Source organism: Phaseolus vulgaris, chromosome 10 (assembly GCF_000499845.2).
Source record: "Phaseolus vulgaris cultivar G19833 chromosome 10, P. vulgaris v2.0, whole genome shotgun sequence".
Taxonomy (NCBI): domain Eukaryota; kingdom Viridiplantae; phylum Streptophyta; class Magnoliopsida; order Fabales; family Fabaceae; genus Phaseolus; species Phaseolus vulgaris.
Genome location: NC_023750.2, coordinates 3,310,530 through 3,327,488, shown reverse-complemented (window position 1 = coordinate 3,327,488; position 16,959 = coordinate 3,310,530). Strand labels below are relative to the sequence as shown.

At 32.2% G+C, this 16,959-nt stretch overlaps 1 protein-coding gene across 1 annotated transcript; it reads left to right on the top strand.

Moving 5' to 3' along the window:
- Window positions 1-851: 851 nt before the first annotated feature.
- LOC137819551 (serine/threonine-protein kinase MHK) lies at window positions 852-11,629 on the top strand. The gene is made up of 18 exons (XM_068623436.1): window positions 852-1,064; window positions 2,160-2,492; window positions 2,592-2,670; window positions 3,199-3,267; window positions 3,392-3,481; window positions 3,956-4,094; window positions 4,220-4,322; window positions 4,504-4,556; window positions 5,169-5,235; window positions 5,630-5,741; window positions 5,821-5,886; window positions 5,994-6,062; window positions 6,131-6,191; window positions 6,310-6,414; window positions 10,471-10,505; window positions 10,622-10,667; window positions 10,937-11,012; window positions 11,233-11,629. Exons 2-18 carry the CDS (start codon window positions 2,485-2,487, stop codon window positions 11,363-11,365), a joined length of 1,311 nt encoding a protein of 436 aa, XP_068479537.1. The 5' UTR covers window positions 852-1,064; window positions 2,160-2,484; the 3' UTR covers window positions 11,366-11,629.
- The last annotated feature ends 5,330 nt before the right edge of the window (window positions 11,630-16,959 follow it).

The window sequence follows — 16,959 nt, the reverse complement described above, 5'->3', positions numbered from 1 at the left end:
ATAATGAAATAAATGCTTAGAATATTTCTTCCCTCCCATATTTTAATTTACCTTTAATGTTTTTTTTCTTTCAAAAATTATATATATTTTTCTTTATTTATCATGGTTATTTTGTAAATTTAACTTTCTATTTTTCATCAATTTTATTTTATATTGTTATGTTTTTTTAATCACTTTACTAATATAAATATTTATTATTATTATTGTAATTTTATTCTATCTTGTAGTTTAACATTTAATATTTTTCTTATAATGATATTAATAATAATCAATGTATCATTGATAGAGTATTTTTTAATGAAATTTTATCTTTCAATTACTTATTTGAATAAATTGAAATATCTCTTCTTGGTAAAAAAGGTTAGAATTTTTTTAATGGATTGAAATAAAATGAAAAATGGACCATCAACCTTTTTAAATTTATAATTTTATCCCTAAAGTATTTTTTAAACTAAGGTAAATGATTGCATATGTTTGTCAAATTTGATTTTAAAGAATGAAATCTTAATTTAATCTTTGAGTAAGTAAAAAGTAAAATAATTAGGTGGGTTGAAAAGTTTCATTGTATTGTTCTATTATTAAAATTTAATTTAAAAAATAATTATGCATTAAAATATATTTTTTGGGATTAATTCGATATTAAGTATATTATAAATATTTATTTTGAGAGACTAAATCAAATTATATTAAAAAAAGGTTATAATAGGTCTTTTTATTTTTCAAAGACTTGTGCGACCTATACAATATTTTAAAAATGTTATTTGTCAACTTACAATTAAATTTATATTTTAAGTTTTAAAAAAAAGTAAAAAATAATATATTTATTTATATCTTTGGTTTCTTCTCCTTCCTTTTTCATCTATGGAATCCTCCTCCTCTCTCTCATATGGCTTCTTCGCAAATCCGAATTTTCTCTCTCTAAAGCTTTTCTCTCTCCTCTTCTCTCTCTATCTCCCTACGAATTCATTTTTCTCGTTTCGTTTCCGAGAAAGTTCATTCACATTGCCGATCTGTGCTTGCGTATCTCTTGATTCCGCTCTGATTCTATCCAATTCTCACACGCGGTGAGTTCTTCGTCTTTTCAATTTTTTTTTTCCGAATTTTTCTTCGTGCGATACGCCAATTTCCGATTCTTCGTGTTGCTTTCGTTGCCTCTGGTTCGTAGCTGCCACGCAAACTCAAATGCAGCTTGAATTGTGGTCTGTCTTTCTTTTGCAATCGGTTTGTTTCGTAAGAGAATGGGGAATGGAAAGGAAAGCCGAGTTATTTTTCACTTGCTCTGAGTTGAAACAATACTTTATGGATTTATCACATTGGAAAATAACCGAAATTGTGTTTCGGAAATTGTTTCGGACCAGGTTGTATTGAGCGTGCATATTCATTATACAAAATTGTTATAATTTTGAGGGAAACACTTTTTATGGATAGATTGTGAAGAAAACTTCTTCTTCGTCTTTTTTTTTTTTTTTTCATATACATACATATCTTGTGTTTTTGTTTATAGTCCTTGTTTGGATTCGCTTACTTGGGGAACATAAATAAATGTTTTTTTTTTCTTTGGCTTCATTATATAGCTTTTGAAAAATATCGTTTTCCATACTTTAAGCTTAACAAAGCACGTTAAATTTTCATTTTTTCTTTCTTTCAAAAAAATCGTTTTCCATATTTTAATTTCTTTGTTGCTGATATGGATTCTTTGGTCTGATTTACTTGTTGATTGTGGCTCTGGATTGTAGACCAATAGATTTTAGTTTTTTGGGTGGATTAAATAGAGTAATATGAGTTGAATTGTTGGTTATAATACTGTACAGTAGAGGGTATGCAGCCGTTAGAATTATTATGCAACAAGGCATGGTTACTGTTGTGTCGTTAGGATCTGAGTATTCATGGGAAGGTTTGTTTGATCAATGTTATATTTTATTTCTGGGTAGATTGGAGGAGTAAATTCCACGAAGTCTTTGGGCTTAGGGCCCCCCTGTAGAGGATTGAATGACAAACCTTTCACTTGTCTGACTATTGAGTGATATTTTTACTGTTGCGTTTGTACAGTGAAATAGTATAATACTGCATTTTCCTATTAATACACTTTTTAAGCGCACATATTGTTCGCTAATTTGTGTAATTTTCAAAAGCACTAACGCTTATATTTTGTACTGCAGGCTATAACTTGTTCTCCAATGTATGGGCTCAGTTTGAAGTTGATTTAGTCAAACTGAACATGGATATACATGTCATATGATAAAGACGTCACCCGAACACTGGGTTTTCTGAAGGTTGCAGCATGTTGACGGACCTCTTCCATTTTGTAGATAACTTCTACAACGAAAAGTGGATTGTTGATGATGCTAAATGCTTCATGCTATATTTTAACTCTAACCCATGTCTGCAAACTAAGTGCCGACACTGTGTTGACAGTTAGCCATGTTTTCATGGAATCCGTTCCAGTCTCTCTGAAGTGTTATTTATAGTGTTGTAATTCTAATAATGGAAAGGTTAGTTCCTTCTTATCCATTGATTTGTGCATTGTTTCTGGTCCTTCAATTCTCTCATTAAATTATATTATTTCTTGTCTGTTTTTTTCTTCTATTTAGATATAAAATTTTGAGAGAGCTCGGGGATGGTTCTTGCGGTCATGTATATAAAGCCCGTGATATGCAAACATACGAGATTGTAAGCAACTCTGGCTAGCAAGAACAATTTTTTTCAACTTCAGCATTCGTCTACTCATATTCTTTTATTAATCTGGTGCAATTATCCTTTATTGTTGTTAGATTTGTCCTATATAGTAAATGGCTTTTAGAAGTTGCCCTTCCTTGTCTTTTTTATATTTTTGGAGTATAAACATTGTTGCTCCAAGCTTTCATGCTATTCTCCGATAAAATTAAAAAAAGGTGATCTACAATATCTATATTTTGTGAGATATTCTTTTAACGATAACAACTAATTCTGTAAGAAAAATGTGATAACAATAACAATGTTAACATTCATCATGTTTACATTGTATATTGAAGTTCAAAATGGATACTTGTTTTTGCTTTAATTATAAACGTTTCTTTTTGTTTTCTGGGATGCTCCTTTGAGAGGTACAGTTACCGTACTGATTTAGGCAGTGGCTTCTTTCATTGTGGTTAAACCTGCAGTTTCCATGTTACATTTTTTAGTATCTTCTGATGTTATGCTCCTGATTTTGTCTATCAGGTTGCTGTCAAAAAGTTGAAAAGAAAGTTTTGTTTCTGGGAAGAATACACAAATTTAAGAGAAGTTAAGGTATGTTCTACAGTACTTGTTTCTTTATGGAGTTATAGATGGTTTTCCCCTTCCCAGAACTGTAATCAGATTTTGTTTCAATTATAGTTTGTCTTCATTGACGTGTATTGTGCTCCTTCTGCAGGCCCTCCGTATAATGAATCACCCAAATATCATAAAGTTGAAAGAGGTTGTTAGAGAAAATAATGAACTATTTTTCATTTTTGAATACATGGTAAAGAAACTCTCACTCTTATTTTTTTTTCCTGTCATTTAGGTTTTATTTAGTTTAAATATGTCAGATTGTTGAATGACTTTTAAATCTAATAAAAATATTAATTGAAGAGGAATATGTTGTTACTTTATCCTTCTCTAGTCATAAAGAATAAAATTACTTACAAATAGAACCAGAGGAAAAACAATTAGTTGTGAATGATATAATCTAAGAATTTAAGATAAAACAAAAATTGTATGGAACTATCTACACAACACACTTATATCTTGGTCTGTTTTCATTAACAAAATTTCATATCAACAGTCTAGAAAGTGCTGACATCTTAATGTTCCCACAAAATATATTGACATCACTGCAGTAAAAATTATTCACTACTACGTAATTTATCCAAAACTCTTTAATCTCTATAATTTTAAGGTTGATTGTTTTCTATTGACACTTGCTTGACAGTGACACTAGATTTCATCTGTTCAGGATTGTAATCTTTATCAATTAATAAAGGAGAGAGAAAATCCATTTTCAGAGGAAGAGATACGGTGCTTTGTGAGGCAAGTGCTACACGGACTTAGTCATATGCACAAGAAAGGATTCTTTCATCGGGATTTAAAACCTGGTAAGGCATATGATTTCATTTAGCAAATTTTGGACTGTATATTTTTGTGCTTGAACTTTTCAGTTCAATCTTTCTAAAAGGTGATATGGTACTTCATCCAATGAAAAAATATTTCTGCTATGCAGAGAATTTGCTGGTAACAAATGATGTTCTGAAAATTGCTGATTTTGGACTGGCTAGAGAAGTATCATCGATGCCTCCATATACTCAATATGTTTCCACCCGATGGTGAGTCATATTCTTTTATGGCGTGTTTATTATGTCAGTATAAATTTTTCAATGTATAACTTTGGATGTAACCTCAAAAGTCTTTTTCCACTGTCTGTCTGTACATTTTATCCAGAGCTTGTTTTTATTGTAATCATCATCATCATTAAATTGATTATATTTTTTTATCTTTGTGATTAAGGTATCGAGCTCCAGAAGTTTTGTTGCGTGCCCCTTCTTATACTCCTGCTGTTGGTAGGCTTAAATATACTTCTAACTTCAATTTTTCAGTTTATAGACAGTGGGCTGGTGCTTGCTTTTGGGAGCTATCATGGAATGTTTTTGGAAGAAACAGTTTTAGATTTGTAATTTCTTCTGCCTCAATCTGTTTTTTGCATGGGATCTCCCAAAAGCAAACCCAGACACTATTAGTTGGGGATGAGTAGTTTGCCCATACTCTCTAGAGTAATGTCAAAGATGACTTATTTGTGGATAACTTATCTTGTTCCCTTGCTTCATTTTACTGTCTAAAGAAGATTAAGCTAATGCTCAGTTGACATTTTTTCCTTCAGTTAAATTGATGTGTGGTGTTTTATGGGGTGTCTCATGTGTGGGTCTGCAATTAGCATATGTTGGGAGATTAGCTATTGCAGCATTACCTCTCTTTTGTTTAGTCTTGTCTGAATTTATCCTTTGAACATATTTGTAAACATATATGTACATGAATACTGATTTAACATGGAACTTAAACAATAAGAGTTAATGTGAAAGGGATTTTACATGAATTTGCACATTTTTTGTGGCCAAACTTGTTTATCATTATTTGTTCTGATGATTGTATGCTTGCTTTTTTCTTAAAATTTGCAGACATGTGGGCAGTTGGTGCTATATTAGCTGAGCTTTTTACTTTGACCCCTTTATTTCCTGGTGAAAGGTATATTTTGATCCTGTATTTTATGCTTTTGGTTTCTCATTGTAATAATACTAATGTGATGGTGGCCACTATTTGTGCTTTGTTATTTATATATTTAGTTTTCACTTTCTGTAATTTGAAAGATTTTGTTGGGTCATAATGATGAAATGTTTAATGATTTTGATTTTAATGACTAATATACTTATGGGAAAGATTGTGTTCACCTCTCTTACGTACACTTCTTCATTTTGGTGTGTTCGATATTTTCCTTTTGTATAACATATCACACATATATAGAACTTTTGTCCACTGTAAAGTGTAGTTGATATTGATTCAAATGTGATATGTTTATTAATAAAATTGAACTATTAGGCTTTTCATTACATCTTATAAAATTCCTTTTCTCCATTGACAGTGAAATAGATCAACTGTACAAAATATATGGCATTCTTGGGGCGCCACATTCCACTGCTTTCACCATAGGGGCAAACAACTCTCAATTATTGGACTTAGTTGCTCATGATGTTGTAAGTGTTCATGTAACAGGAGTTCAGTCGTGTACCAGTTTTTTTTTTATTCTCTTTAATTCCCCTGATTATTGTGCAGGTTCCCCCTGTGAAGCTTTCTAACATTATTCCAAATGCTAGTTCGGAAGCTATAGACTTGATGACAGTATGCTTTAATTAATTGAATCTCTTTTTTTCTCTGTGCACGCACACATACACTGGCCTTGTAAATACTGTTATCTTCTAATGTTCACTGCATTATATAATCTGTAGCAACTGCTACATTGGGACCCATCAAGAAGGCCAGATGCAGATCAGTCATTACAACATCCATTTTTTCATGTAACTTTCTCTTTGAAGCCTATTTTTCTTCACTTAATCTCTTCAATTTACTGATATATTCTATATAGGTGGACGCATGGGTTTCTTGTCCACTCGGTGATCCACTTGAGCTGAAGCTGAGTAGCAAGAGTAGGGAATTTTCTCTTTTATTTGTTTTGTATCCTCGTATTATATTTACACATTTCAGTTTGTCGAGCTTCATGTTAAAATACCATATATACTGTTTATTGTTTTTTTCTACTTACAGGGGCAAAGCCAAATCTCGAGCTGAAACTGCAGGATTTTGGCCCTGATCCCGATGATTGTTTTCTTGGCTTGACTTTAGCTGTAAAGCCCAGTGTTTCAAACTTAGGTACATACAACCTTAACTGTTTATTTAACCATAGTAAAAGTATCAGATTAGTTGGCGTAACTGCATGATGATTTTTGCTCTTTGAACACCCATTTTTGGTAGAATAGTATGTATGGTATGTTGTTTTGTAAGATAAAAGTGCTCGCTTTCTTTTATTGCAATCTTTCTCAAGATTTGTGTTGGCGGATTGATCTCTCTAGAAACATGCTAATCGGAAAAGCTAGGTTCAGGTTGTGTCTTTATGGTACTGCCAAGTGCTCCGCAGATTGAATGTAGAACTAAGTGCTACCAACATGAGAAATTGGTCAGTTTAACTGTGGTTATATGATATCAACAGCACAGTAGTTTTTGTCTATTGGAATGCTGTTGAAAACCAAACTCTCTAGACAAAGATTGTATTGCTTTTCTTAAATACTGCTTCAAAACTTGTAATGTTTATGATATGTGTTCAAATTATACGGTTTTAGTCTGACAAGGAGGAAAAAGGGAATAAGACTTTGAATTATATGATATTGTTTACATTGATCTGTTATTCTTTTTTAAAGTAATTGATGTGTTGACTTTTTTGGCTTAATTCCAAATCTCACATCAGTGAGTTCATTGTTTGGGAAGGAGGTTTGATGGTTATAAATTAATCTCTCATCCTTCATTGTAATATATCCCAATTTGTAATATCTTCTCCCACATTAATAAAAGCGGGCTGCTGTACTCGGATATTAGACTAAACTGACTGAACTCTGTTAACAAGTTTCGGGTGTGTTTTTTCTTCTTTATCTCTTTTATTATTTCGTTTTATTGGTATTATGTTGCTTTCTTTTTTGTTGTAGTATAATATTTAATATTATTTGTTGGGTAGCTCTGTTAGTGTTTTGTCCGGTTCATTTGTTCTGAACTGGTACATTTCACTAGTTGTGTTGTTTTAGTGGGGAAATTACTCGATTTTCCCAACAAGTGGTATCAGAAGCCGAAGGTTTGCCCTTGGGTTGTCTGAAATTTTTTGTAATATTGAATACTATATTTTGAGTCTATAATGGCAAATCAAGATCAAAAAGCGAAGGATGTTGTCTTAAATATTTGAGATTCTCGGTGTCTAGTTTGAAATCGGCGGTGGAAATATTTGATGGCATTGACCATTTCGGCATGTGGCAAGGAGAGGTCTTGGACTTTCTTTTCAGCAGGGTCTTGATATTGCTATTGAGGAAGAGAAATCAGAAGAGGTAGAGGATAAAGACTAGAACATCATCACCCGATTGGCGTGCAAAACTATTCAGTCCTGCCTGTCCAGAGATCAGAAGTATGCTTTAAAATATGAGACTTCTACTCACAAACTGTGGAAGGTATTTTGAAGGACAAGTTTTTGAAAAAGAGTGGTCAGAACAAGCTCCTGATGAAGAAAATGTTGTTTCGATTTGACTACCAACAAAGTACTACTATGAATGAACACATCACTATGTTTAATCAATTAGTAGCAAACCTGTTGAATTTAGATGTGAAGTTTGAGGATAAGGATATGGCTTTGATGTTGTTATCATCACTTATTGATGAATTTGAATATTTGGAGACTACGCTACTTCACGGGAAGGAGAATGTATTGTTAGATGCTGTTTGTTCTGCTTTATATAGTCATGAATTGAGAAAGCATGATAAGATGACAACTAAATCAACGACATTAGAAGAAACATTGGTGACAAGAGGTCGTCAGCAAAGTCAAACAAAGGAGAGAAGAGGAAGGTCTAAGTCTAAAGGTTGAGCCATTGCCAAAGATGAGTGTGCTTTCTGCCATGAGAAAGGACACTGGAATAAAGACTATCCAAAATTGAAGAAAGCGAAGGCTCCGCAAGATGCAAATGTTGCAGAATGCAAAAGTGATGCGGAATGAGATATCTCTTTGATTGTTTCGCCTTCAACATCATCACATCCAGACGAGTAGATATTGGATTCAGGTTGCACCTATCATATGTGTCCCATTTCCAAATAAAGATGTTCGCAACCTTGGTAGTAATACAAATTGTTCTTCCTCACGCCTTTCAACATTATTAGTGCTCCTGAAGTTGCTTTAAGAATTCTATCTCGTATCATCCCAACTAAGCCTTTAGATTTTAAACCCCCAATTGGATGAGATTTTTCTTCAACTTTGGCACGTACCGCACATCCCGCAAAATTTTGGTGGATCCATCATGATTCCGCAACTTGATTGAACCTATCCTGGATGTCTTACATGGATTATCGTTACCCCATGTAAACAATCCTGCTATCGAGTTCTTAAAATTAAAAGAACCATTTTCGAATGGGACACATATGATAGGTACATCCTGAATCCAATATCCACTCATCTGGATGTGATGATGCTGAAGGTGAGACAATCAAAGAGATATCTGATTCCACATCATTTTTGCATTCTGCAACATTTGCATCTTGCGGAGCCTTCCCTTTCTTCTTCAGTTTTGGATAGTCTTTCTTCCAGTATCCTTTCTCATGACAGAAAGCACACTCATCTTTGGCAACAACTCGACCTTTAGACTTAGACCTTCCTCTTCTCCCCTTTGTCTGGCTTTGTTGACGACCTCTTGCCACCAATGCTTCTTCTGATGTCGTTGATTTGATTTTCATCTTATTCTGCTTTCTCAATTCATGACTATACAAAGCAGAACAAACAACATCTAACGACTCCTTCCCGGGAAGTAGTGTAGTCTCAAAATGTTCAAATTCACCAGGAAGAGATGATAACAACATCAAAGCCAAATCCTCATCCTTAAACTTCACATCTAAATTCAATAGGTCTACTACTAATTGATTAAACATAGTGATGTATTCATTCATAGTAGTACCTTGTTGGCAGTCAAATCGGAACAACCTTTTCTTCATCAAGAACTTGTATTGACCACTCTTTTTCAGAAACTTGTTCTCCAATGCCTTCCACAGTTTGAGCAGAAGTCTCGGTTTTTAAAACATACTTCTGCTCTCTGGACATGCAAGATCGAATAGTTCCGCACACCAATCGGTTGATGATGCTCCAGTCTTTATCCTCTACCTCTTCTGTTTCTTTTCCTCAATGACAATATCAAGACCCTACTGAAAGGAGAATCCAAGACCTCTCCTTGCCACATAACGAAATGGCTAGTGCCATCAAATATTTTCACCGCCAATTTCAAACTGGACATCAGGAACCTCGACCATGATGACGAGGAGCCCGACACACTAGATGGAATTTTTAAGACAACATCCTTCGCTTCTTGATCTTTATTTGCCATTACTGACTCAAAATATAGTATTCAATATTACAAAAAAATTCAGACAACCTAAAGGCGAACCTTCGGCTTTTGATACCACTTGTTGGGAAAATCGGATAAAATTTCCCCACTAAAACAACACAACTAGTGAAATGAAATAGTTCAGAACAAATGAACCAGACAAAACACTAGCAGAGCTACCCGACAAATAATATTGAAGACTATTCTACAACAGAAAAGAAAGCTCTATAATACCAATAAATAGAGCAGAATAATAAAAGAGATAAAGAAGAAAAAAACACACCCGAAACTTGTTAATGAAGTTCGACCAATTTAGCCTAATCTCCGAGCACAACTGAAATAACCCGTTTTTATTAATGTTGGAGAAAATATTACAAATTGGGATATATTACAATGAAGGAGGAGAGATTAATTTATAACCATCAAACCTCCTCTCCAAACAACGAACCTACCAATGTGGGATTAAGCCAAAAAAGTCAACATTATGATGTGATGCAAAGGAAAAAGTATTAAATAGCAAACAAAATACTGTAATATAAATATGAAACTATTTCCAATGTATCATTTAACATAATCTAAACTCTTCTATGATATAACTATGTCTTCTCTAAATATTCTAATGGTAAAATATGAAAAAGGTTAATGCTTTCTTACAAAGATTTTTATTGATATAATTTTTTTGTGTGAAAGATGTTGATAGTTGTTTGAACCCTTTTGCCTTTCACATTTCAAAACTTTTTTGTATTTTCCTTGTTTTATTAATAATGCACGTTGCTGATCATTTAATTATTGTCTTTTCCTGCAGATGTGGTCCAAAATGTATCGCAGGGTGTCAGAGAGGTTGGTAAATGGTGCTGTTAATACTGCTGCATGTTATGTTATATTTTATGTTTTGTAATCCTTATACAACCGTTGTTTACCACTATTCTGACTTAATCCATCTTGTGAAAATGCAGAACATGCTATTTTGCTCAGATTTTAATGATCATTCAGACCAGTCAGGTGATAATTAGTTTCTTACCTTCTATTTACATTTAAACAATCGAAATTTCTTATTTGAAAATAGAAAGAAAAAAAGGACTGCATGACCATATAAAATATTTGAACACCGTTCACAGAATCTTTAGCAGGGACCAAATTAACTGATCATTATTATGACGCCTAAAACAATCCTATGCCACATGTGTAATGGTTTATTAATATTTTGATGACTTGAGTCTCTTCTTTTAAACTTGATGATGATGACGAGTTATATTTATTTCGTGATATAGTATTCTGGACCTTATTATCTCCTGATCGAAATGGTGTCGCCAACTCAGCCGAGACTTCACTGTCACTGTCATTCAGGTAAAAATGCCTTTTGCCTTTTCCCATATTGTTCATCTACATGGGGATATTCTCTTCTTGTCCATTGATATTTTGTTCTTCTTTACTTATCTCTTATTTTAGCACCAAGTTAAATACAGGAAAAAGTAAAATGCTGTATTTTATAGTAGATTAAATTTGTCTTATAATTTGTTTTCCAAACTGAATATAGATACGTGACCAATTGTTTTGCTCTTTACAGTTCAGTGCAACAACATCCGCCAATTGGAGTTCCACAATCAGCGGGATTTTCTTTTCAGCCTTTGCAGCCTAACATCTTAACAACACCATTTTTGGCACTGTCTTCTCCCTTCCAGCGCGGCCACTGCCTTTGAATGACTCAACTTTGAACTGCACCAGTAAGATATGGAATCTTGATAATATGCATATATAATACTTTTTATTTATTGAAAATTAATATTTTGTACAGTTCTCTTTTCACTCAAAGTAGTTTCTTCTCTCCTCGCAATGAAATATAATGTAATTTTTACCGAGCAAATTCTATAATGAAACTTGATTCCATTCCTTAACTGTAACACTGAAATTGAGACCGTGTATTTCCAGAACTGAAATAGAGAGCATGAAAGACAGTTGTCAAAGTTCTTGTTCCTTTAGTATTCTAAAAAAAAATTCCTTTTCTTTTTCTGAACCTTGTTTGTCGTATTTGAAATTGAAAGTGCTTGCTTCTTGAGTACATTTTTTATTACCAAAATGTTAACATATGAATGAATACATAAATAGAGAGTACTTCAGTTTTATGTTTCTTTAATATGAAAACTGACACATGATGGTCCTACTTCAAAGTTAAGCAATCGGTGCTTATTGAGATACAACTGCAAAGATTCTTATTCCTTGTTTATAAGGAAAAAGAGAGTTAAGTATCTCCATAAGTATGCAGAATTTTAAGAAGTATTTTCTTAAAACAAGAAATGAAGAATTTGAAATGCCATCACAAAAGTAAGAATTTCAAGTTCTCTTGTCCAGACTTTCCTTTTCCTTTTTTTTCCCTTCAAAACATTCCTGTCTTGTTTTCTATCTGCATTAGTTAATTCATCAGAGCTTCTTCATTTGAATTATTTTACTTCAACAATCACCGTGGACAAGTTCCTTGATTCCGAGTCATCACAATTAGGGAGTAGCATTCTTGGTATATTACCTTGAAAATGTGAATGTAAGTTTTTAAGCTATAAATATCCAAGCTGTAGAGTGGTGTATTGTACTTCAATATTCTTCGATCTTTCATTTCTTACTTCAATCTTACGTTGGCATTGGAGTGAGTTCTGCCCAAGCATTATTATGGTTTGTCCTTCCTTTTTCTCATTCACACATCTTAGTACATCTTTTTCAGCAATTGTTCATGGCCATGTCATGTTGCTACCTAAAAATTGAGGTCATAGACGAAAATGATATTTAAAATTTTGTTTGATATATTTAGTAATTTGTTATTTTTTAATTAAATATTACAAATGAATATTTACACTAGTTTAGTCAATATTTAAAATAACAAACTCATCCAATCTCCTAGCGAAAATACATTCACGACAATTGTATCCGTATTTTTTAATTTGGATGAGTCGAAGTTGAAAAGAAAAAAATAACATGTAAAAAGAAAATGATGAATTGATAAATCAACATCTTTCTTTTCCTCTAGTTTGAGCTTCTCTCCTCTTTATACTTTTTCTCTTCTTCTTTTGTTGCTGATTTGGGGATCAATGAGTATGATGAGGTTCCGGCTAAAGTTTGGGTTCACTTGATGGTAAATGCAAAAGAATGATGAATTTACAGAGGAATGAAGTTGCTTGAAGTGGAGTGAAGCAGCGGAGAGGAAAACTCAGAATGGAGGTTAAATATTGTGCTCTTTCTCTCTCGTTGCCTTCTTATTCCTAAAAAAAATTCTTTCATAAAGGTTTGTGCCTTAGATCCTGAAAATAAGGAGTTAAGGAAAGAGTGAGTTAGTTTGCATATAAAAATTGTCTCTTAACATTAATTTAAAAAATAAAAAATAAAAAATAAAAATTTTTATTTTTAAGTGATTCATATAAAATGACAAAACACTCATTTTTGTAATTTTAAAATTTAAAAGATTAAATAATAAAATGATATATATTAATAAGGGTAAAATTGGAAAAAATTTGTGTATATCAGTAATTGGTTATGATGAAGAATCCTTTTTTATATATAAGTATAAATTATTCAAGATAGTTAATATTGAATAAGATTCGAGTAAATTTACAATTAAGATTTTAGTAAGTTTAGAAAGTAACTATTGTTCTTACATGGTTGAACCATGTCAGATTTCTTCTATCAAGTCTCTAATCTCTTTAGTTATGTGGTCCTTTGAATCTTTGTCTTTCAATGTCTTGGAGTGGATACTTGTAAAGACATTCTGATGCTCAAGTCAGTTATAGGTCTATCTAATTTACAAATATTATAATTATAGAATCATTATCTTTTTCATTGGGGTCGTCTTCTATTTATAGTTTTTTATGGGTCTGAGGGTTGTCCTAGGTCCATGAAGACCTAATCATCTTTCTAATCTTGTTTAGGGAGTGATTAGTTACTTGTGATTTGTCTTCATATACCAAATGATTGATATGTTGGCTATCCATCCATACTCAGTAATAATACCTTAATAATACCTTATAAGTAACGTATATATTTTAAAAAGTGCCGCCAAAACCTTTGACCATGAAATATGTTACCGAAATGTATAAAGTATGAGGATTCTTTGATTTGGGACGTAAGCTTGAACAGCTTGAATTCTCAATGGCCACATTCTTGGTCGTATAATAATGTCTACATGATTAGCTTAGAAGATATATCTTCAAATGATGTATAATGTTTATGGAGTAAAAACTATAAAACTTTGTTTTAACACTCAACGTTTACATGAATTATAGAATTATTTAAGGAAATGTTATGATACACTAAGTATCATTGACACTCTCTAAACACTTATCATTTGTTGCAGGTCAATAATAAAATTCAAATAAAAAAGAAAAAAAAAATCTATAAAGGTAGGAATATTTATAGTTCAAAACAACTATATGTGTTTGGTTACTGAGATCTCATTGTTATCAATAATAATTTTAAACAAAACGGCATACTCAAAGAATATTTATTGCTAAGCGACTATTCATGAACCATAAATGGTCATCATACGACCAACACAATAGTCATTACTGACAAAATCTAAAAATACAAACTATCTAGGAAAGTGTAATTTATCTTATTTTATACTCTTGTCCGACATACTTTGCACACATATTACCATTATTGTGCTCTCTCTTAAGTATCGAAAAGTCTTTTTTCAGATGAAGTTAGTGGGAGAAACACTCTTTAAAGGGTATGAAGGAGGGGGACACAAAAATTGGGGGGAATGCGGGCGGTGTAGTTGTAGGCGACATTGGGCAGCGATGACAGTTGGGGTGCTAGTAGTTGAATGATCTAGATGCCAATAGTGGTGTTGCGGGATGGAGCCTGGTGTGCGTGGAGGCTGTTTTAAGGCACTAGGCGGCAAGGCGGTTGGGACGCTGGTGGTTGACCAACTTAAGGTGCAACGGGCGGTGTTGTGGCATGCGACCTGATGTGCAGGAGGTTGTTCTAAGGGCTGGATGGAGCGGTGAAACGTTGGTGGCATGGTGCAGGTGTTTGAGCCGTTGGTGTGGGTTTTAGACGAGGGGTGTAGGGTTTCTTCAATAGCATATAAACACTTTTAGATGAAGTTTAGTATTTTATTTAGGTCTTTTATTTGGGTTTTGGGAGACATGGTAAGAGTAATGAAAACACCAATGATAGAACAACAACTACCTACTAAGACTAAGTCTAAGGAATACTAAGACTACTAAAAGTAGGGTTTACCAAATTCTTCTCTTCTCTCTACTCAGAAAAACCTGTAACTTAAATAGGTGATTGAGTTTGGGTCTCTATAGTATTGGTCTTCTCCTAACACAATTTTTTATTGTTTCATCTATAATCTTATGAATGTTGTATTTATCTTTAATAATTTTTATCTGATAACTCATATTACATAGTGGTACAAACCGTACAAACACTCACTTCACATTCTAATAAACTGATATTTTAATCATTTGATTTATTTTTTAATTAAAATATTATTATATTATTATAATAGTTTGTATGTATTTTACTTTTTTTTTTCTGTTGAAAGAAATATTTTCCTTTTACTTATATATCTAGAATACTTTTTACATTGAGATTAAGTGTTGTCAAATCTATGGAATAACATTATAGTTGTAACATATGAGAACCTCTTATAGTTTGACATTCATTACAATTTATACTACCATGTTACAACCATTTTTATTAATATTTTATTTAATAATTTAATTTATATTTTAATCAAATAATTTAATTAAATATTTTATTAATATATAGAGTTGTTAAATGGAAGTAAGAGACCATGTGGGTGTGAAAATAGTTACTACAATACTTTAGTGTTGTTCCTTAGAAAATATTGGTTTTATAAGGAATAAACAAATTAACCATGTTAGTAATTGATACTTTTGATATTAAATATGCTTACAGTAATACAACAATATAAAAAATATTTTCGGTATAACAATGTAACATGTTTTTTTACGAGACTCATAACTTATTGAGCATTAAAAAAAATAGAAATTATGAAAAAAAAAATCATAAAATAAAAATCAATTTTATAAAAAAAATAAAATAATTAGTTACTATAATAACTAAATTAGATAACTAAATAAATTTTTGGTTTCTAAATTAGTTTCTATTATTGTTAAATATTTTTTAAATTGGTATCTAATTAACAACCAAAATTTTTGCTACCAAATTTAGATATTACATATTAATAAAACATTTGTTGTTCTCTTTTTTTTTTTCTTTTTTTTTTTCATATTTCACCTATGCCTAAACCTAACATGGTATCAAGTGTCATTGCTTCCGCTTCTGCATCTCAGTTTGCACCACAAATGTTCCATACATCGATTGTTATGAAATTAGATGATGATACTTTCTCAATTTGACAACAGGCTCTTGCAATGATAAGAGGGTTAAAGCTTGAGAAGTTTGTTCATGGCGATGACATTCCACCATTATATGCTGCTGATAAAGAAAATGAAATCACAAATATTGAGAATCGTAAATACACCAATTATGTTCAAAAATATCAATTGCTTGTTGATGTCCTTATTGATCTTGATGAAGATGGTGGGATTGAAGTTTTCTCGTCACATTTGGAAGATACATAACACATACTCGAGTTGTTGTAAAGAAATTGAAATTGAAACTTCAGATGATAAAAAAAGATAAAATTATCAATGAATATCTTTTAGAAATGAAGAAAATGGTTGCTTCTCTTGCTGCAGTAGGTTCACTAATTTCTGATTGTGCTTTATGAATGATATTTTTTAACTTCTATCACAACTAGACTTGATCCATATATTGTTGATGAAATAAAGGTTTTATTACTTGTTTAAGAAGTGAAAGCATACTGAAAACCTATTGATTCATGCTAATATTGTTTCTGGTCTTAAAAATGGCAGAACTCCAATCAAGGTCATTATAAATCTGATTCCAATTCAAATGGAGGTTTTCATGGTGGCAAATTTAATCATAGAAACAACAATTGGAACAACAAAGGTATGTTTAACATTGGCAGAGGCAATGGAACATCAAGTTGAACTTAAACTAGCCAAAGCAATTGGAATCAAAATAAATCTTCCTCTAAAATCTGTGGTAAAATTGGTGACACTACTCTCGATTACTATAATAGGTATAATCAAGAGTATTAGAGTAACCCTCAAGCCAATAATATTCAGTTTCAACCCTGTGGATATGATTCTTCTGAGACTACTACTCTTGCAACTCCCTCCCCACCACTGTTCTTGATCCTCTCTAGTACTCAGATTCTAGTACATCTCATCATATCACCCAAGCACAA